The following is a 19,742-nucleotide window of genomic DNA, read 5'->3' as shown; positions in this document are numbered from 1 at the left end:
ATCCCACTCCCTATACTCTGTGTTTCAGGGTTGTCTCTCTTTGAATCACGTTAGCACTGGGCAGATGGAGTTCCGGACCCTTCTTCATCGCAACCTTCAGAGCTCTGTCCAGAGCCTGGGATCTGTCCAAGTGCATTTACCTGGTGACCTTGCTGGGCACAATCCTACCGGTGCGGAGACACAGAGCCCATGCTACATTAGCCAGCTTATACTCTTCAAGAAGAGCCCATATCCAGGGGGCCAAGTTCCTGGGCAGGTACAAGCTGGCAGATGACCTGCCACTTCTAATGACCATTTCAAATTTACAGTAACTGGGCTTTAATGACAGAAAGACAGATTAGGTCGGCACATTCGCACCTGGATTTTTTTCATGTTTTCACCCTCTCAGTGCCAAGAGGGGCCGCTTAGAACATGTTGCTGACTCTACTCCTCTTAGAAGGTTAGGTTTTCTGGGAAAACCCTGACAAAACTAGATGTCACTTGCATCTGGGTCACTGGGCCCATTCAGTGTTTCCTTGAGGCTTTCTAATCCATTGCCAGGGAGCAGAGGCTCTGGCGGGTTTATGCAGTGATTATGCAAGCCCTGTGGCCAGTCGTGTCTTTACAATGATGAAGACACGCTTCTCAAATCAAATGGGGAGTATACCTGAATCACTCTTAAGAAGGAGCTGCTGAGAACATGGCAGTGCATACCACGCTTCCTCCATGCTCTCAGAGAGGCACAGCCAGGCTGAACCTGAGGGGTGGCTCCTGGCTCCCTGGGAGGTCAGGCGGAACAGGAGACCACAGTGAAAGGGGGATGTGAGGATGGGGATGTCAGGGAGGATTGTCCCAGCCGCTTGGCCATTTTGTAGACATCCACTTTACCGCTACATTCAGAAGCTTTGTGAATGACCCCAGGGTCACCATGAGTGAGGTTGGAAGGGCAGAGAGCAAGGATTCTCTGTATTTCTGTAGTCCCGGACCCCAGTCTGGCTCAAGTACCTGGCTCATTTGGTGACCTAACAAATGTCTGATGGATGTATAGACAAATTAATGCGGCACATCTTATTTGGGTCAAAATATGATCATCTTTTACAGCATTTGCTTTTTTAAATGGAAATGGCTAATCAGCATATGAAAATAATTCAAACTAACAAGCAACAAAAACACAAACTAAAATGATTTTTTTTCACTTCCAAAAGTGCAATTACTTAAAAACACCTGCTTGTGTTGCTGCATTGAGTAAACTAGGGCACCTGTCAGCATGATGTTTTGGAAAGCACTTTGTCAACTAGGCATCCAGCAACAACCCGGCCTCCACTGTTACCCTTGTAAGAATCTACACTAGGGAAATGAAAAAAGATTTGTTCAGAGCAAGACGTCTTGTCTTATTTATTTACTTAAAACAACATTATTTATGAAAACTCAAATAGAAATGTACCTAAGTGTTCAACATAGGGATAGAGTTTATATATAGCTAATTTATATTATGTCAGTCAGGGAATTTTAGTAATTTTGGAAGACTGCAAAAATACAGATGACCGAATTGTCTGCCAACTAAGTACTCTATTACATAGCAGAAGTTTGGCACTCAGCACCCTCAACTATGATTTCTCTGAGCAACAGGACTATAGGAAAGCTATTCTTCACTTTTCTGTATCCCTTCCTGATTATCTACAATGACCAGAGATTTCTTTTGTATGAGCTTTTAAAATAATAAATACTTCACAATACTTTAGAAATTATTAATTTTAACAGGAATGATACAAATGAAGCATTATATTCACCCCAATCCTGCCATCCTGACTAGCAAAACTGGTTTATTTTTGTACGCTGTCCTCTAATATCAGACGTATAATTTGATGTAAGTGCAACAGTAGCACCATGGTACGTTCGTTGGCTGCTTTTCTTGCTTACATCCACTGCTTGCTGCCGTTTGCTCTGAGATGGTCTTTGTTCCCCAAGATTGGAGGAGTTGTGGGCCTCAATCTCTACAACTGCTCCAGCAGAAGACCCATCAACCGGCAGTGGCTGAGGAAACCCGTGATGGTCGAGTTTGGGGAGGAAGATGAGCCGGTAAGGAGAGCCTTTCTTACTATCTCTGCTTCATTTAGGCTGTGCTGGCTGATTTGTAATGTGTTTATTTTACCAAAGGCAAATTTTGCTTAACTTGTTTTCTTTGTGATTACAGGATAATAGGAGAAATAAAACAACATTTGTATTACTTCGGAATAAAGTGAATCTCCATCAGTTCACTGAACTTTCTGAAAACCCCCAGGAATCTCTACAGATAGAAATTGAGTTTTCCAAACCTGTTACAAGAGTGTTTCCCGTCATGTTGCTAGTAAGGTGTGTTGACGGTGACAGCTACAATGGGAATGAGATTGGAATAAGCATATCGTCCTTAAGAATGTTTTGTGAAAAAAAAAATCAGTGAATTAAATTGTGTTTTTAAAGCAACAATGCGGCTCATTGTTTAAAGAAATTGTTATCTATTCTGCTGTTCAGACAGTAAGCTTCCTGACTTTGTTTTCTGAGGTTGAATCCCTGATTACTGGAGTGAAAAGCATTATAATTATTAATAATAATACATACAATCTCATTTAGAAATCTAATTCTCTCAGTATAGGTCTGAGCTAGAATTTTTTTTTTTTATTTTTCCAAAAGGAGAAAATGTGTTTAAATTTATGTATCTAAGGAAACTTGATAAAATAATTATTTTTCTCAGGGATGTTGGGCTTATGAGACTTGCATAGGCCCCAGTTAATAAATAAATTACCTGGGAAGGTTAAATAAATGACTTTTTAAAAGATTCTTTGGAATTCTACAGCAAAAGTGCTAATGGAAACCACCAGTCTGCAGAGTTTGTTGGAGATCTGGATGGGCAGGGCCTTGATTACTTTTTTTCTCTGAGTCCCCGTGTGTATAGGCTGAGTGGCAAAGGTGCTCACTGTTTCATTGCTCCTGATTGGTTGGGTGGGCTTCTCAACTAGATTAAAGGATTCTCATGAGCAAGGCTGTATCTTATGCAGGCGCTATCCACACAGCCCTTGGCACGCAGTTTAATTTCTGCTTTTTGGCCTGATTCTCATTCTGCTGAATGAACTAAGCCATTCGATGTTGAAAAGTGGCAATCTGCTTAGAGTTTGGATTTTAACTTAATTCTTTAAGTCACATGCAGAAAAGATAAATCAGTTTTGAGGAATTTCTGAGTCTAACTACTAAGACTACTCTTGTGCTTTGGGCTTGCTATCTTTTATCTGCAAACAGGTTATGATACAGAGTTAATACGAACATGCAAACATACGTGTGTATGTTGCAGTGGCCCTCCGTAACCTTGTGTAGCCAGTGCTTATTCCTTCCGACTGTGCGGGCCGTTCTTGTTCTTGTTTTTTAGCGAAGTGTTTGTTTTTTAATGAGATGCCGGATAAAAGTGTTATGTAGGAGTTTTTATTAAAAGACCAAGTGGTGTTATGGAATTAAGTATATTGACCCTTTTTTGTCTCAGGCTACCTCCTTGCAGTGACAAGGATGTTTTGCACAAATTGAGTAAACACTTGATATAAATTTGACTAAAATCTTTGAGGGAGAAGAAAAAAACAAGAAATCCCTATTTTATTTTTATCTCCTAGATTCTCTGAGAAACCTACTCCCTCTGATTTTCTTGTACAGCAGATCTACTTCTGGGATGAGTCAACTGTGCAGATTTATATACCTGCTGCTTCTCAGAAAGGTCAGTGGACAGGGTGCCTCATTTTCCAATTCTGTTTACGTGATTAAAACATCCCTTATAACCTGTGTATGTATAGTGGTATTTTTCTTCATTCATGACAAAAACATCAAAATCCTTTCTCTGCCTGCTTATAAACAAACTGCTCCACAATAGATACCACACGTAGAAACTGCCCCATAATGAGCACCAGGCTTGTGACGCAGTGGCTGGCGCTGCTCACAGCCCTGCCCATCTCTCCCCAACGCGTCTCCAACGCCTCCTCCTGATCCTCAGGGCTCTGCGAGTGCTCGATCCTCAGGGATCTGAGTATGCCCAGGCAGGGTCTTTGCCTGTAGCACCCTCCCAGCTTGCTTCCCTCAAACCAACCTCCACTGAGCTTCCCTGACCTCAGAGTTGACCCAGGACTTCCAAGGCACCTCTGTATCTCATGTATTAATAGGGCACAGGACCCCCTCTGAATGTTTCTGTAAGAATAAAACAAATTACATTTGTTCCTTTTAAAAATGAGAGATGATACTTGTGAGACCATCTTAATATCTTCTTCCCATACACACTGTCACCCATGATTTTAAGGATCCATGGGTGATATCAGGCTACAAAATGGCAATTTGCTAATTCCACCATGAATTAGCTGGCAATCTTCAGTGAAAAAGAGCTTCTGTCTCTTTCTGTCTTACTCTTTCCCGTCTCTCTATGGTGCATAGCAGTTCCTAAAAACTCGCTATGTTTAGTTCATCGCCATCGTCTAAATCTTTCAATATTTTTGTTCCTCTGCCTGTTCTCACCTATGCCTTATGGGCAATTGCTTTCATTATTTTATTTTATTTCAATAGTTTTGGGGGAACAGGTGGTTTTTGGTTACGTGAATACATTCCTTAGTGGTGATTTGTGAGATTTTGGTGCACTCATCACCAAGCAGTATACCCTGCATCCTGTGTGTAGTATTTTATCTCTCACCCTGCCACCCTTCCCCACAAGCCCCCAAAGTCCATTGTATCATTCGTTTGCCATTCCATCCTCATAGCATATCACCCACTTGTAAGTGAGAACACTCAATATTTGGTTTTCCATTGCTGAGTTACTTCACTTAGAATAATGGTCTCCAACTCCATCCAGGTTGCTATAAATGCCATTGTTTTGTTCCTTTTTATGGCTGTGTAGTATTTCATGGTGTATACATACCACATTTTCTTTATCCACTTGTTGGTTGATGGGCATTTAGGTTGTTGATTCGTTGAACTAGTTTACATTCCCTCAAGCACTATAAGAGTGTTCCCTTTTCAGCACATCCACACCAGCATCTATTGTTTTTTTATTTTTTTAAATTATGGCCGTTCTTGCAGGAGTAGGATGGTATCTCATTGTGGTTTTAATTTTCCCTAATACTTAGTGATGTGGAGTATTTTTTCATATATTTATTGACCATTTATATATTTTTTTTACTTTTGAGAATTGTCTGTTCATGTCCTTGCCACTATTCAATGGGATTATTTGCTTTTTTCTTGCTGATTTGTTTGAGTTCTTTATAGATTCTGGATATTAGTCCTTTTTGGATGCATACTTTGCAAATATTTTCTCCCACTCTGTAGGTTGTCTCTTTACTCTGCTGATTATTTCTTTTGCTTTTAAGAAGCTTTTTGGTTTAATTGGGTCCCATCTATTTATTTTTTGTTTTTTGCGTTTTTTTTTTTTTTGCATTTGCTTTTGGGTCCTGGTCATGAATTATTTCTTAAGCCAATGTCTAGAAGAGTTTTCCAATGTTATCTTTTAGAATTTTTACAGCTTCAGGTCTTAGATTTAAGTCTTTGATCCAGCTTGAGTTGATTTTTTACATAAATTGAGAGATGAGGATCCAGTTTTATTCTTCTGCATGTGACTAGCCAATTATCCCAGCACCATTTGTTGAAGAGGGTGTCCTTTCCCCACTTTGTTGTTTGCTTTGTCAAAAAGCAATTGGTTTGAGGCATTTGGCCTTATTTTGGGGTTCTCTGTTGGGTTCCATTGGTCTACATGCCTATTTCTATGCCAGTAGCATGCTGTGCTGGTAACCATAGCCTTGTAGTATAGTTTGAAGTCTGGTAATGTGATGACTCCAGATTTGTTCTTTTTGCTTCATAGTTCTTTGGCTATGTGGGCTCTTTTCTGATTCCACATGAATCTTAGGATTTTTTTTTTCTAGTTCTTTGAAGAAAAATGATTGTAATTTTATGGGAATTGTTTTTCTTATGTTTCTTTTTGGGAGAATAAACCCATGCATATACACATTATTTCCCCTAATTTCTTATACTCATTTGCATTGTGCTTTTCTTACTTAAATTACATATTTAGAAATCACTCCAAATGTATTTATTCATCAATATCTTCTTCGTTTTTTTAACTGCTAAGTGCTTCTCCATTGTATAGATGGTCTCCAGTCTCCTACGTATTCACATGGAAGACTTGTGCATATACTTTATTATATGTAAGGGGAGGAGTGTATCTCCAAGTTAAATTTCTAGATATGCTATTCCTGAGTTGAACCGTAAATGCCTATGTGATTTTGATAAGTATTGTCACGTTCCCCTACAGCAGTGTCTGAAACTGCCTATTTTCCCACTACTTTGCCAACAGGATGTATTTTCAAGCTATTGAATTTTGCCAGTCATACAATTGAGAAATGTTAATTTTAACATGCATTTTATAGGAATTAACTTGGGTATTTTTTATATATTTAAATCCATTATCCATTTTTTTCTGTAAATTGTTCATATATGCCCATTTTTGTACTGAGTTTGATTTTTTTTGACACGTAAGAGCTCTTTGTATGTTAGGGATGTTTTTAAAGTGGCCATTTATCCAGCTTTTCTTGTAAGACTCTTAGATTTTGAGCCATAGTTTGAAATGTGGATAAAAAGAAGTCATTCATGTGTTCCATAGTACTTGTGCAGTTTATTTTGTTATATTTAAATATCTGGTTTACTGAATTATTATTTTCTATAATATGAGGTGCCCATATTTTTACAAAGGGTTAGTATCTAGTTGTCCCAACACCATTTGCTAAAAAGCCTGAGGGGCAATTTTTAAATAAATAGAATATTAAATATTTTTGCTTTTAAACATAAAAATAGGCTACATATAAAAAGTAAACAAAATGATAGGCTAAAACTCCATGGGTCATTGTGCTGTCCTTACCAGAATGGGTTCAGACTCCAAGTGTACTGAAATTTCACAGGCTGGCTGACAAACTGGCAAGGAGCAGGAAGTGGGCTTGAATGACAGCTAAAGAAACTGACTCAACCTTCTTCCATCCCCCTAGGGTCAGGGGAGTGGCCTGTTTAGGGTGTTAGGGGGCACTTGGAACATAAGGGATGCTAGAAATAGTTTTTCTTCCCAATTCTCTGCCATTCCTCAAATCATATCTGCATCCAAGAGCTTTGACTGGGTGGATTAATCCAAATTTAAATGCTCCAGGGACAGAAAATGGCTAGAGTTTGATGTTGTCTTTCAGTTCTTGCTCATCTCTATTTCTTGTCACCACCTATCTGCTACTCTGTCTGCATTTGAGACGGAGTATGCCTTTCCGCAAACCTCACATTGTACTTTTTATTTATGTTTTCTCTTTTTAGATGCCAGTGTCGGCTATTTGTCCTTACTGGATGCTGACTATGACAGAAAACCTCCAAACAAATATTTAGCTAAGGCAGTGAACTATACAGTACATTTCCAGTGGATCCGATGCCTGTTTTGGGACAAGAGAGAGTGGAAATCTGAACGTTTCTCTCCACAACCAGGAACTTCTCCTGAAAAAGTGAACTGCAGGTATAGACACACTTGAGAAAGAATCTGAGAGTTTTAGTGAGTGACTGCATTGTCTTCTGCATTTGGCGCCGCCCCTAGAGCCTTTCCTGAACTTTGTCCATAAGAAGCTGGAGCACTCTTGGTTTGTGCCACTCTCTAGCCTGTCAGTTCTCTTGTAGCCACTTTGTGTGTCCGTCTTGGTTCTTCTATTCTGCGGGCTCCCAAGGAGCAGGGGCTGCTCTATAGACTGTCCTCATGTTCCTCCTTCTGGTGGTGACTGGCATCCTGTAGGTGTTTAGGAAGTGTCTGTTGAAGACATGAGTCCACAGATGAGTGATAGATGAATCCATCAGTTTTCTTATCATAGGAGTGCTGACATCTTTTGAGGATGCAGTTTGTAGTCAGGCAGTTAGGACCCTCAGCTCTCACCATGTCCCCATGTTGCCCTGAGAGCCCCTCATCTTCAGAGGACCCTCCACAGCCTGGCAGTGAAGGTGTGCTTTCTGAGGCAAGAAAAGTCTCTGTGCAGATATGAGCAGTCTTCTCAGGAATTTCTGGGAATATGAGTCATGCCACTAAATTAGAAATTCTTCATCATCCAGATGACAAACTAACAATTCCCTGAGAAGCTTAGTTCATTCATTTTTGTTGCTCTTGCCTTTTCATTAGGATATAGATAAACGATTATTAGGCATATTTAGAAACAGAAATAGTCATTTGCTTTTAAAGAACAAATAAGCCATAAGACATTAGATTTTGTGGTTTCCTACTAGGAGGCAAATATATCCAGAGCATGCCATATCAGTGCAATTCATAGCCAGTTATTGCTTTTCTTATGTTGCCCTCTTAAATTTGCCTAATGCCATTCATTGCTAGGAGCGCATCCAAACTTACTGGTAATGGCCCAATATTTTGCTTCAATATTAAATTATTGATTAATACATCAATGCAATCATTTAGTCTCCATTACATAACTACTCTCTGCTAGGCACTTTTTTATGAGCCAAGAGTACAAAAATGAATAACGGGCCAGGCATGGTGGGTCATTACCTGTAATCCCAGCACTTTGGGAGGACGAGACAGGTGGATCACTTGAGGTTAGAAGTTTGAGACTGGCCTGGCCAACATAGCGAAACCCCATCTCTACTAAAAATACAAAATTAGATGGGCACACACCTGTAATCCCAGTTACTCAGGAGGCTGAGACATGAGAACTGCTTGAACCTGGGAGGCAGAGGTTGCAGTGAGTTGAAATCACGCCACTGCACTCCAGCCTGGGAAGCAGAGCAAGACTCCATCTCAAAAAAAAAAAATCAATAATATATAGGACCTGCTCACAAGAAATAAGGGTAAGATAGGTTTTATTTTTTAAAAAGGAGACAGTGTTTATAGTGATTGTCTGGGTAGGATATTTGTAATGCCAGGAGCTGGCACTGAGGCAAAGAGCTTGACTAGTGGCACAGCGAGGCTATGACTGGGACCCGAGAGCCTCAGGCTGCAGCCATGCTGTGGAGGGCTGTCATGAAGTCCGCCACGTGCTTTGGAGTCTTGCATCTCAGGACAGCCTCCACGGGAGCCATGTGCCCCAACATGCAGGTGTGAAGAACTCTGGCACATCAGAAGACTCACTCATTCTAACTTAGGTTTCAAGGGAATCTTTTAAACTGGGTCTTAGTCATAAAGTTGTAATTATTACAATCTGTCTTCCTTTTTACATTCCTTTAACCAACATGCCGTCACACTGTCAACAGCTGCTCTCTCCACACATTCTGTATCCTCATCACCATTTCCCTCCTAGCTACGATCGTGTCGCAGCATTCGCTCTCCTAAGGAGAAAGCTGAAGGCCAGTTTTGAAGTGAGTGGCATTTCCAAGTTCCAGAGGTAAGTTTCATTTCCTACATAAAGACTTCATAGACTTTATTTGTTTCACTCAGGTTGCCCACATATAATTCCAGGGGTGCTTGATATCCGTGTTCCTTACTATCATTGTGTTTTTGAAATATGCATATTAGTAGATAATTATCTTTAAATATTATATAGTTGAATATATCTTTTTTGTCTCTCTATACTTAAATTCACTGATGAGAGATTTATAAATACAAGGAAGTCAACATACTTTTCATACTTTTAAGTTTAGTTCAACTTCAGTGTGAATTTGATTAATTGTTATGCGTCGGGTTGGTATCTACAGTGACAATAGTGCCTAAGGGGCCTGTCCTGGTTTATGTGTCTTTTCATAGCCTAATTATTAACAGCTCCCTCTTCCTCTCTCTGGAGCATCCCATTTTAGATAATAGATTTAAAATGTACACTATTTTTCTAGCCACTTTTATATGAAATGGCTATATTTAGATTCTGAGTTACAGGTAAAGTGTAAGCTGATATGGACAGGAAACTTTTCTGTCTTATTCGTCAGTGTCAGCCTACATTTAATACGATGCTCAGAGTAAACAGTTGCTGAATGAATATCTAGGGCAGAGTCTGCATTTCTGGAGTGCTGGGTGTTAATTTTTTTCTCATTATATTCATGTAATAGGAAACTCTACCTTACTTTGTTATTTCATCAATCAAATTACTTTATAGACTAGTTGGTGGATCAGATAATTAGTAAATAAGAAATTAATTGCTAATGCAACAGATGCTGGGTGCAGAAAAGGTCACGGGCCATTCAGTGAACAGGGCTTGGAGGACAGCAGCCTCAACCACGGGTGACTGCTGGCACTGACACCACTGGGGCTGGGGCAAACCATGAGGGAAGCAGCCTGGAAGACGTCCAGAGAGAGGCAACACCTGAAGTTATACGGGAGCAACTGCGATATCTTGCCAGAATCCAGAGGGTTTCAGAGTGTTGTTCAGGTAGAAGGATGTGAGCACCCTGCAGAGCTCTGAAGAGGCTGCATCCTGTTCAGGAACTGGCACTTATGCACAGAGCTTGAAATGTAAAAAGGAAGACAGATTGTAATAATTATAACTTTATGACTAAGACCCAGTTTAAAAGATTCCCCTGAAACCTAAGTTCGAAATGAGTGCAGAAAAAGAGGGCAGGTGAGAAACCAAGAGCAGAGCCCAGCCCTCAGATGCAATCAAAGGGTAGAATGGCAGGGGGCAGGGAGTGCAACATCCCCACGTGGCATAGGCCATGGTGCCCACCCTCCGAGATCCTATCAGAAATCTATAAGACTATAGTTAGATTAGAATCCCAGCACAGCAGCTTGATATGAATGTCATTCTGTGTATCTGCAGGGGTTCAGTGATTTCTCCCCAGCCAGTGTTGGTGCCTGGGAACAGGTAGATGGAGCTGCAGTTAGGGAATAAGCAGCCCCATCCACAGGGGCAGTGGGAGGCAGAGGCAGGGTCTCCAAAACACCACTAACATCTCCTAGCCTTGTTCTGCTAGCAGGAGAGAGAGAGAGAGAGAGGGAGAGACAGAGAGAGAGAGAGAGAGAGAGAGAGAGAGAAGGAGGAACATAATGGCACCTGCACGTTTCAAGAATTTTGTGTATTTGTATTGCTTAATCTTTACAATAGCAGTGAGATTGGCATTCTTACCCATAGGTCACAATGAAAGTTCCTCAGACCCAGCATGGCACGGCCTCCCAGCACAGAGGCTGGTCCATTATAAGGTTTCTTTTGCTCTGGAGTCCATGCTTGTGGGGTGCTCGTCATGGAACCACAGGGCAGCTCTCTGCCTTCAAAGCCCTCCCAACTCAGGCCCCAGAAAGTATAAAAACGTGTCAGTGAAGCCCAGCAGGGACTTTTGTTTGTAGAGGGCTAGGGGTGGCAATCACTCTTTTCCTATATGTCTATTTTCATGAACAATTTTCTTTGTATCTTTCCTTTTGTTTATAGCCACCCAGCAAACTTGCTTCCCAGTATTTTTATTATGGGTTCTATGATTCTTTATGGATTTTTGGTCGCTAAAAGCAGACAAGTAGATCATCATGAAAAAAAGAAATCTGGTTACATATTTCTGCAAGAAGCTCCCCTGCCGGGCCACCAGCTGTATGCAGTCGTCATTGACACCGGCTTCCGGGCTCCGGCCAGGTTGACCTCAAAGGTAACTTGAGCATCCGGGGGTACTCTTTGATGGTGTCTAAGCAGTGTCAACATCAGAAGTGAGGATTTGGTAATTTAGCTGCCGTGTCTGTTGCCTGTCACAGCGGCCCCATCTCATTGCTGGGGCAAGGCTTGCCTGCCCTTTCCATGGCCCTCCCTCTACCTGCACATCTGTCAGGGCGAAGAGCAGACCCCTTCACCTTCTGCAGCTGCTCCAATCCCTTCTTCTGTCTCCACCATGGAAAGCAGCCCCAGGAGATCTGTTCTGTCTCTGAGTGCATCTTTGAGACTCTGAGAATGAGTTGTGCTCTTCTGAACTTGGGGCTGAAGACAACAGTCCCAGAAAAGCTGGTGGAGGTGGGTTGGGAAGCAGATGTGGTAAAGGAGAAGGAAATAGTCTAGCACTGGGCTGAGTGGAGCAGCAGTGCCGGTGTGGGCTGTGGAGGTGAGGTCTGCAGGGGAGGAAACTGGATCCTGGGTGGAGCCATGTGCAATTAGAGGTGTGTGTGACACAAATCCCACAGAGAGAGGGAGGCTCCCTCTGCACTTGGAACTCATGCCCCCATTTCCCGAGGGAACCATGGTTACTTTACGGAATCCATAGGATTGGGCTGTGGATGAGAAAGAGTTAGATGGGAAGAAGAATGAATGAGATGGGGTGCCACAGTGTAGTAGGATAGTTGGGGATATAACACAATTTTAAAGCTTATGTGGCCCTTACTCACCATAAGCCCTTCATTACCAACTGTATATTTAAATTGTCTATCAGATAAACATACACGTATATATTCACAAACAATGCATACCATACACATAGGAATGCTCTTAACCTAACAAAGATTATCTACCTACAGCATACCTAAGATTGAGTGGTGAAACTTCAGATGATTTCTGAGGAATGTCTGCTGTCAGCACCTCTATTTATCACTGCACTAGAAATCCTAGTAGGAAACAATAAAGCAAGAAATCAAACAGGAAAAAAAAAAGGTTCCAAAAGGGAGAGAGAGATGGTTCTTTGCGTAGGATGTGGTTGTCTACACAACCAGGGGAGAAGCTTCTTCACTGTCATGACTAGCACCAATTAAATTTAAGCAACTTGCTGAATTCATGATTAAGAAAAAAATCAGCAAAATAATCTCTATGAAACAGCAATAACTATTTACAAATATATATATGTATATGCTATATACATATGAATATAAATTTATATTTACATGGAGCTGAAAATAAGAACCTCTTCATCACAAGTCAAAAATGATGGAGTGCCTACAAGTAAATTCATCAAACCCCGCATACAATATCACACGAAGGAACTATGCCCGATACGCATAAAAGATCTCAATAAAGAGCTACATTCATGGATGAGAAAGCTGATTTTCCTTTTTCATTTTTCCCAACTTAATCTATAACATTAATGATAATAGTGTGAATTAAATTCTATTCATATACCCACTTTACAGATGAAAAACTAAGGCATGATGAGGTTGGGTCTAATGAAATCCACTCATAATTCCAGGAAGGTGTTTTGTGGAACTTGGCAAACTGATCCTAAAATTTAGGTGGAAAAGAATACAGAATAAGAAACAATTACAAGACTGGTGGTGCCAACTCTCAAGAACAGCGCAAGGGCCTCCCAACCCAACATCCAGGCTTATTTTGAAACTAGTACCTGAGATCATGTTGTGACCTCAGGAGAGGCACTGAGGCAGGATTTCTGGGGCAGACTAGAGGTCTTACAAACCACAGAAAAGGGTGGACTGTTTCAAAAAATATTTTGGAACAGTACCTGACCTTGTAGAAAAAGGTACTGTTAAATCTTTACATTATACACACACACACACACACACACACACACACACACACACACACAAATAAACTCCAGAACTTTAGAGACAGAAAGTTGAAAACACAAAGTTTAGAAACTGGGCAAAGAAAATATATGCTTCTGAATTAGGAAGGATATCAAAAACAGAAATAAATATCTTAAATGAAAGCTTGGTAAGTGATATTACATCACAATTGTTCATTTCTATGTGACAGAAGACACCAGTGAGGAATGACAAACCCAGCCAGATTGGCATGTGCCTCCCCAGGGTGTACCCGCAGGTGCATGGGTGCCCCTCACCCCCAGGGTCCAGGCTCCTCCACCTTCTCCCTGCCAAGCTGCAGGGAGGAAAATGGTATGCCCCCCGCTGTGTTCTTCTGCCCTCATGAGAAAATAAATGCCCTCCTGAATCCTAGTTGGGATCTGGCTTTTCTAGATCAAATAGGTGAGGAAATGGCCAATTCTACCAGGCTCTCTTTAGGGAGGCCTAGGACTGGGCATGCCCCCTCACCCCCTGGCTCCAGGCAGGGACACATCACCATGCAGGTGGTTTTGTGGAAAGGTGGGAAGCTGGGAGAAAGTGCGAGGAAGCTCTGCCCAGCATTGCATAGTGTCTGCCATGAAACAGCCTGAGCTCCTACCCCTGTTCTTTGTTTTGAGGTGTACATCGTTTTATGTGGTGACAATGGACGGTCAGAAACCAAGGAGCTCTCCTGTCCAGAGAAGCCCCTGTTCGAAAGGAATTCCAGACACACCTTTATCCTGAGGTACTCCAAAATATTTCACTGCTAGATTTGGGAAAGAGAGGTCAACCAGAATTGATTTAGCCTTATCACAAAAACAAAACAGTAGAATATAACATTGGTCTCTAATACTGAGCATCGATTTATAGACAAACAGTTTTGTAGTGTATTTTGACAGTTTGTTATTCTGACTAGATTAAACAGCAAGTTTGTGCGAGGGAAGGAAGGAGGGTGTGTGGGAGAGGAACACTTACTATTTTTACATACTAGTAAGGTTCATAATTACATAATTAGTGCTTTCTTTTTTTTTTTTCAACCTAAGAATGGCCCTAAAGCATGGAGGTACTGATGCTGGCATGTTGTTACAACCATTTTATTACTAGTCATTGTTGTTAGTCTCTTACTGTGCCTAATTTGTAAGTTAAACTTTATGCCCCCTCACCCCCTGGCTTTCTATGACACTAAACCTGCTGACCTCAATTAGGTTTGTCCCCAGTTTGGAAGAGTGAGGACACATGGCATCACAAAGATGGTGGGGTTGAGGAAAGAGGGAATTTAACAAGATAGGATGCAAGCACCAGATGTTTTAGAAAATGTGAAAGGACTGAACGAAATTATTTTTTCTTCTGGTAAATTTCATGTATGATATTTATTGGTTTGGAGTATTATGTCTTCATTACGAGAGAAAAGGTTAACTTTAGACTAAGCCACACCAGAGACTAATACATGAACGGGATTTGTGCGACTTTGGTTTGGGAAAGCTGATAGATAGTGAAGGCCTGAGTGCAGGTCACTGTGCTTGGTGGGATTTCCCATCCTCTGGCTGGGTTCCAGGGGGCTTCACATGTCACTCTGCATGTCAATCATCTGTTGACCTGTCCCTTCTACCCTCTGTGGGCCATCAGTGCCTTGAGGGTGAGCACTGGGGTTGGCGGGATGCCAAGGCCACACCATCACCCACCCGGCTGATGTGACACTGCTGTGTGTGCCTCCAGTGCTCCTGCCCAGCTGGGCCTGCTGAGGAAGATCTGCCTCTGGCACGACAGCTGTGGGCCCTCCCCGAGCTGGTTCATCAGCCACGTGATGGTGAAGGATCTGCACACAGGACAGGGCTGGTTCTTCCCCGCCCAGTGCTGGCTGTGTGCCGGCCGGCATGACGGCCGTGTGGAGCGGGAGCTCACCTGTCTGCGAGGGGGACTCGGCTTCCGGAAGGTAGGCCCCCTCCAGGTGAAATTTATTCTCCCTCTGTGGCACACCTGGCTGACTGGCAGAGCATGGCACCTGGCACAGTTGTGTCTTTGAACTCTTCTAAAGTGTATTCCTCTTTTCTTAGTTAATTACCAAGATATCTATATCTTAAATGATACATTCATTAAGTGGCCATCCAAGCATGGATCCACTACCCTTTGCGACTGTTAATTATTGCAGTAATGCTTCTCTGTAATTGTAAATGTAATTCCATAAACATTTCTGGAATTTATGGTTGCTGGTGGTCTGCGATGTCCAGAAGGCCAGTAATGAAAGACTTTGCAGTGCCCTGTGTGTGTCTGGAACAACCTGGATAACTATCAATAGGGTGATACAGATGCGCTACAGATGTGGTCAGGGCCAGGATGGCAGGAGACGGCCAAAGTGACAAAATAACAGATACCCTCACAAACTAACCGTGGAAGTTGTGATTTTCGCATGTCCTTTCCGTCTTTCCCTACATACAAACAAATTTCATACAATTGTGATAATAATGTTGCGCATTTTACACTTTCTTATTCAACATTTTAGATTAGGCCTCTTCATGAATTTTTACGAAATCGTTTCAGGGCTATATAATGGCCCACTGTGCGTGACCCTTTGCTGAAGGCTTGTTCGGCATTTACAGTTTTCTTTCATTTATTATGGTAATGGGCAACATTGTGGGAACTCTCGTGTGTGAGTACTGTGTTCCTGGTGAGTACTTCCTGAGGCTGCATCTCAAACCGTGTTAAGAGCCCAGGGAACTGAGGCAGTCTCCTGTATCACTGGACCTTGCCAGGCCACTGGGTTTTCTTTCCAGCCTGCCCTGTTGCCACCTGCCTTGATGAGAGTCCCAGGCTCAAGACCTTGGCATTTTCAGGCCTGACATATTGCTAAGTTCGTAAGAAACTTGATCACGAAGGATTTGAAACAAGTTTTCAATCAGCCACAGCATGTGGAAATTCTTCAACATCTAAAACTGAAGGTCCTTTCAACTGGGGCTTCCCCTTTAGATGATTGTTTCCATATAAAAATGATTGTTTAGCTGAGGAACTGTAGTTAACCATGGGAGACATACGCTGCTCATCCTCCAGCTATTGTGCTTGAGAGCTTTTTGTGAGAAACAGAGGCTTATTAATTTAGTCACGTATAAGCACTTGTGTGTGCTGCAAACCAAGCATTGCTTGTTGGCTAGACCATTAACATAAAGAAGGTATATTCTCATTCTGTTAGTACGATTTTTCTGGCATTCGCTTCTGTGCTCTGCTCATATTCCATAAGAGCAGTTCTGTGTATAATTTTGTTTTTTCCAGAACCATGTTGAGCCCCAAGCATTGTTAAATTGAGTTGGAACTTAAAATTCAGTACAGTTCCTAAGCAACATGTTTCCTACCGTGTGCCAGGCACTGTGGGTTACTGAGGACAGAGGTGGAGGCAACTTATCCCCACTCTCAGTGCACTCAAAGCCCAGTTGAAACTAACTATGTTGCCAGGGAACGTTCTGAGAGTGAAGGGATTTTAGGAAGTCTCTTAGGAACACAAAGAAGAACCAAGGAGAGACTGATCAGAAGCTCTGGAGAGAAGGTCTCCTGAGGCTGGGTGTGAAGGCATTTGAGAGCCAGGCAGGTGAAGCTGGGAGAAGCATGTGTCAAAGCTCAGGAGGTGCCAGGAGTGGGCCAGGGTGAGCCAGAGTCCAGCTTGATAGGAGGGTAGCTGGAGCAAGGGGGCTGCCAAGGAGGCAGAAGGAGGAGCAGCTTCAAGAGGCCTAGAGTGAGGTGCCATCCACCTGCACCCACAGCCCACCTAGTACCCAGATAACCAGCTGGGATAGCAGAGCCAGATGGCATGTAGAGGGCAGTGTTGTCCACCTGTACCACAGCCCACCTGGTACCCAGCTAAGCAGCCAGGTAAGCAGAGCCAGAGAGTGTGGGGAGTGCAGTGCCATCCACCTGCACCATAGCCCACCTGGTACACAACTAAGCAGCTGGGTTGCAAACACCAGAAAGCTCGCGGTCTTTGCTCAGATCACTGCTTAACAGTCAGGACTTGCTTTGTTGACAGAAATGCCCCATGTCAGGGAACACTTCCCTCGCTTTCTGTTTCAGCTTTTCCATTGCAAGTTCACAGAGTACCTGGAGGATTTCCACGTCTGGCTGTCGGTGTACAGCAGGCCCTCCTCCAGCCGCTACCTGCACACGCCGCGCCTCACCGTGTCCTTCTCCCTCCTGTGCATCTATGCCTGTCTTGCTGCCCTGGTCACTGCTAGAGGGCAAGAGCAGGTGAGAGCCATCGCTTTTCCTTCTAGCAGCTTCCAGATCCCAGACTACACTGTGGCCCATTTTGCCTAAGAAGTGAACAAAGCTCACGGTCTCCGAGAAAAGTTTAAACCAGGGGAAGCGAGCCTGGCCACCTGGAGGCCAGGGAAGGAGCAGGAGGGCTCTGCCAGGTGTGGGCACTGGGTGGGACCTGCACAGTCCTGAGTCCGCCAGCTCAGTGGACAGCTGCTGTGTGGGAGCTCGTGCCCCAGGGCCAGCAGTGGAACTTTTCCAGAGAGGCTGGCAGCAGGCTGTCTTATGAGAACGCTCTTGAATTTTTTTTTTAAGTTGGTAATTCATTTAGATTTTAAACAAATCCTCTAGACAAATGAACACAGAACCATTCTGATGGCCACATTTTTCTTAAGGACGCCAGTTTGCAGTGGCAGCCCTGGTCTGATTGTTCCTCATGAGATATAGAAAATTAGTTCCAAATCAGTGCCAGCAGTTAAAAGGGAGAGCCTGCCTTTCCTGAGGGAAAAACAACACAGCAGGATGTGGGCTGAGGGAAAACTGACTTGTTTACTACAATATCATGGCCATTCATGCACCCAGTCCGCTGGGTTCACCACTGGGTCATGGTGCGGCTGGAGAATGTGGTGACAAGGTCCGTTTCTGACGTGGAGGTCAGCAATCCATCCATGGGACAGCCGGGCATACTGGCTGCTTTATGACACCAGGTATCAGAGAGATCCAATAGCAATTATGGATTGGTGGGATTAAAAAAGTAACAGTACATAGAATTTGTAAAAAGAGGATAAAGAAATACCATCAAGTAGCAGGAAGGGACAGCTCTGTCTGCCTGGAAATGGACCAGGGACTGTGGTGAGGAAATCTTTGGTCAGCCTGTTTTTTGAGGTCAACCTCAGAAAAAGGCATCTGATGTTCTCTGATGTTGCTCTATTCATTGGTACCTTGTGGATGTTGATGCCTTGCCAGATTGTAGCCATGATTCAATCCACAGAGCACGTGCCTGGTAGAGAGTGGGTGCTCGGCAAGCATTTGTTCAATCCAAAAGGATTTGTATAAGATGAAACAAAATTTTTTTTTTTTTCACTCCTGGAGTAGAAGAGCCTTTGCTGGATTCCTTCTGCTTGTATCCATCATATCAAGTCTATATATAGTCCTGCTTTTTTCTTAGAACAGCATTGAAGGCCAGGTATTATTTAAATTGAATTGTGGCCAGGCGCAGTGGCTCACTCCTATAATCCCAACATTTTGTGGGGTCAAGGCAGGCCGATCACCTGAAGTCAGGAGTTTGAGAGCAGCCTGGCCAACATGGTGAAATCCTGTTTCTACTAAAAATACAAAAATTAACTGGATTTGGTGGTACACACCTGTAATCACAGCTACTTGGGAGGCTGAGCTGGGAGAATCGCTTGAACCTAGGAGGCAGAAGTTGCAGTGATCCGAGATCACACCACTGAACTCCAGGCTGGGCGACAGAGCAAAACTCCATCTTGATAGATAAATAAATAAATAAACAGAATTGTAACTTAAAATTCATGATTCCTGAAGAGAGCATTTTTATTAAATATATTGTATGTATTCACATTACGTATATTTGTAATTACACAATGACTGTGTTTTAAGTTGGACTTACATTGGATTGAGTAATGGCTGCTGTTGGTTTGTTGCAGCCCCAGCTGGATGTCAGCCCCTCCCTTGAATCCTTCAGGGTGGGTCTCCTGTGTACCCTCCTGGCTTCTCCAGGGGCCCAGCTCCTGTCTCTGCTCTTCAGGCTCAGCAAGGTACCTGCACTTGTCCTCATGGCCCTTTTCTCCTGAGCATCCCCTTCTTGCTGGAGAATGTCCTTGGCAAACCACCTCTTTCCTTCTGCAGGAAGCCCCGGGGCCTGTCCGAGCAGAGCCACACAGCCCCCTTAGAGGAGGAGCACAGACCGAGGCACCCCAGGGTAAATGTGCATTAAAACTCTCAGAAACTCTGTGGGGCTGAGCCTTTTACACCAATCCACTAAGTAGAAATTTTATCTTCTGCTTTCAATTTGCACTGTGTTTATCATGAGTAACATTGAGCATTATTTCATGTGTTTAAAGGTCATTTTATTTTCTGTGGTCTG

At 42.9% G+C, this 19,742-nt stretch overlaps 1 protein-coding gene across 1 annotated transcript in view; it reads left to right on the top strand.

The window, feature by feature from the left end:
* Window positions 1–19,742, top strand: part of PKD1L1 (polycystin 1 like 1, transient receptor potential channel interacting) — a 180,849-nt gene that overhangs the window by 103,026 nt on the left and 58,081 nt on the right. Inside the window, exons 29-40 of the mRNA XM_035253357.3 lie at window positions 29–256; window positions 1,948–2,058; window positions 2,174–2,331; window positions 3,615–3,715; window positions 7,321–7,513; window positions 9,291–9,374; window positions 11,343–11,550; window positions 14,035–14,141; window positions 15,113–15,329; window positions 17,453–17,626; window positions 19,303–19,413; window positions 19,505–19,577. Coding sequence (XP_035109248.3) covers window positions 29–256; window positions 1,948–2,058; window positions 2,174–2,331; window positions 3,615–3,715; window positions 7,321–7,513; window positions 9,291–9,374; window positions 11,343–11,550; window positions 14,035–14,141; window positions 15,113–15,329; window positions 17,453–17,626; window positions 19,303–19,413; window positions 19,505–19,577 — 1,765 coding nt within the window. The remainder of the gene's footprint in view (window positions 1–28; window positions 257–1,947; window positions 2,059–2,173; window positions 2,332–3,614; window positions 3,716–7,320; window positions 7,514–9,290; window positions 9,375–11,342; window positions 11,551–14,034; window positions 14,142–15,112; window positions 15,330–17,452; window positions 17,627–19,302; window positions 19,414–19,504; window positions 19,578–19,742) is intronic.

Source organism: Callithrix jacchus, chromosome 11 (assembly GCF_049354715.1).
Source record: "Callithrix jacchus isolate 240 chromosome 11, calJac240_pri, whole genome shotgun sequence".
Taxonomy (NCBI): Eukaryota; Metazoa; Chordata; class Mammalia; order Primates; family Cebidae; genus Callithrix; species Callithrix jacchus.
Note: the sequence above shows the minus strand (reverse complement) of the source record. Positions and strands in the feature narration are given on the sequence as shown.